General features: G+C 40.0%; 1 protein-coding gene across 1 annotated transcript in view; it reads right to left on the bottom strand.

The window, feature by feature from the left end:
• Positions 1-1147, bottom strand: part of LOC112459340 — a 4797-nt gene extending 3650 nt beyond the window's left edge. Inside the window, exons 1-2 of the mRNA XM_025023382.1 lie at positions 764-1147; positions 207-356 (exon numbers count right to left, since the gene is read on the bottom strand). Coding sequence (XP_024879150.1) covers positions 207-356; positions 764-1147 — 534 coding nt within the window. The remainder of the gene's footprint in view (positions 1-206; positions 357-763) is intronic.
• Between the last annotated feature and the right edge of the window lie 1310 nt (positions 1148-2457).

Here is a 2457-nt window from a genome sequence, read left to right as displayed (position 1 = left end):
CGAAACTTAGACTCGGTGTCGAACAATCCCGCGGTAGACGCGTTAAAATCTTTTCACATCTTCATTATCATCTTGTACTATCTGGAATAGAATAAAATAGAGGATATTTTACTATTTGAAACGGTAGTATTTGAACAATTATTCGAGTGCGGGCCAATACCTTATCCTGAATACTTGCTTGATACTTACCTGATCCTGATACTTACCTGATCCATCATCGGCGATCCTACGACGCTCGGGGAGATCCAAGAAGCGGTCCAGCCACGGTCCGGGGCGAAGTCGTCAGTGCACAGCTGAGGCCGTCCAGTGAGAGAGTCCGGGAAGCTGAGTCCAGCAGGCGATCCAAGATCCGGCAGCTACGAGGAAACCTGAAACAGAGGATGAAGGTGTTGAGAGGAATCAGCGAGGTCGGCGTAAACCAGGTGGGGCAAACCCGTCACTAGCTTAATAATATCCTTTCTCGGTTTGTCGGGTGAAAATCGAGTGGCGACCGTGTCGGTGACATAAATTAATATCAAAAAACAATCATTGAGCGTAACGTGGGGTTAATCACGCCTCCGTACGGTCACAACCTAAGGTTGCAATGTGTTTATTATGCCAATCTTTAGGTACAAACTGCAGTTCATTTAACAAGTTCACATTTGAATAACGTTGTCTTTTTTTAAGCTATTTTTTACACCATATCTCACGCTTTATTTTACGTTTCACACACTTTGTTTAAATATAACATGCATAAAAAATTAAATATGTTTATTTAACTTACTTCAATCCTTGTTTCGTCGTTATCGCTTTCAATATTTGTACGGGATTTTCGAGGAATGTCTTGATCGTTCAAGAAACATAGGAGTTTGAAATACCATAATTTTGGTTCGTAAATGTCGTCTGTACCCGATCCTGTTTTCGATGATGCCTTAACTTTTTTTAATTCTTTTCGATAATTGCTTCGAATGTTATTGATTTTTTTCACTACACTTTCTTTGTTGGCAGAAGGTTCAACCTCTTTCAATTTTTCAACCAATTTTGAATACGCTGCTTCTCTCCTTGCACGATCGTGGTAGTCTTTACACTTAATTTGCCATAGGCAAGGTTCATTTCTGTAAATTTCGATAAATTCTTCTATGCACTCCTGAAGTCTGCGGGACGTCATTTCGTTGCTAATCAAATCAACGGGAACACAAAACAAAGAAACCGCATGCTTTTCGCACTAAAGTTTGTGTCTGAGGCGACGCGGGAACTGAACTAAAAAAACGTCAGAAACAAAAACAACAATAGAAAAATATCTACAGTAATTTCATTTAGAAAATACTTACTTTCTTCTTTTCTTAACAATTTAACTTTCCTCCTTTAGCATCTCCTTATGAGCATCTATACTAAAAACAAAATAGTGGCTTTCGATATATCCATAAAGGATAGAGATGTGTGTGTATGTACATACCATGTACGTGTGAGTCCCATGAAATGAAAGCGCTCCCTTGCGGAGCATTAGTATACTACCACTTGGCTCGGGATTCGGTCGCACGTTTTGACAATTTTTCCATGCCAGTTCGGCCTCCTTATCTCCATTCTTCATGGATATACATATAATATCGATATTCGATAGCTAAATCGCGCCAATGGCCGCTCTCAGGCTTCTTTTTGATGGTACACACGCTCCGGTTTGTCTGCGCAGGCCACTCCGGCGCAGACATATCGAATGATTTTTCGTATTTGCTCCGGTCGCCTGCACAGGTCAAAATAACTGCGCAGTTTTATCATCTACACGTTCCGGTAGACCTGCACAGGCGTGCCTGCGCAGGCATACCTGACAGTTCTACCGGAACGTGTGTAGCCGGCTTAACGAAGGCAAGATGTAATGCATAATTCAGTCAGCAAAGGCAAGATGTAATCAACAATCTAGCCAGCAAAGGCAAGTTGTAATAATCAAACCAACGAAGGCAGGATTATGCATTACATCTTGCCTTCGTTAATTGGATTGTCGATTACATCTTGCCTTTGCTGGCTGGATTATGCATTACATCTTGCCTTCGTTGGTTGGATTATTACATCTTGCCTTTGTTGGATATATTGAATCCGCCATTTTGAATTTTTAAAATCTGTCTTTAATTTTGTAATCAGCAATCCCAAAAACCCCCGAGTAACGAGTTTCAAGTAAATCCGATAAATTTAAGAAAAATCAGTCCGCCATATTGGATCCGCCATTTTGAATTTTTAAAATCTGACTTTATATTCGTAATCAGCGACCCCAAAAACTTCCGAGTAACGAGTTTCAAGTGAATCCGATGAATTTAAGAAAAATCAGTCCGCCATATTAAATCCGCCATTTTGAATTTTTAAAATTTGATTTCAGATTCGTAATCAGCGACCCCAAAAATCCCCGAGTAACGAGTTTCAAGTAAATCCGATGAATTTAAGAAAAATTTGTCCGCCATATTGGATCCGCCATTTTGAATTTTTAAA

The sequence above is a fragment of the Temnothorax curvispinosus genome, unplaced genomic scaffold (assembly GCF_003070985.1).
Source record: "Temnothorax curvispinosus isolate PA1 unplaced genomic scaffold, ASM307098v1 QBEX01009750.1, whole genome shotgun sequence".
In the NCBI taxonomy this organism is placed as follows: domain Eukaryota; kingdom Metazoa; phylum Arthropoda; class Insecta; order Hymenoptera; family Formicidae; genus Temnothorax; species Temnothorax curvispinosus.
This window is presented reverse-complemented; position numbering and strand designations above follow the sequence as displayed.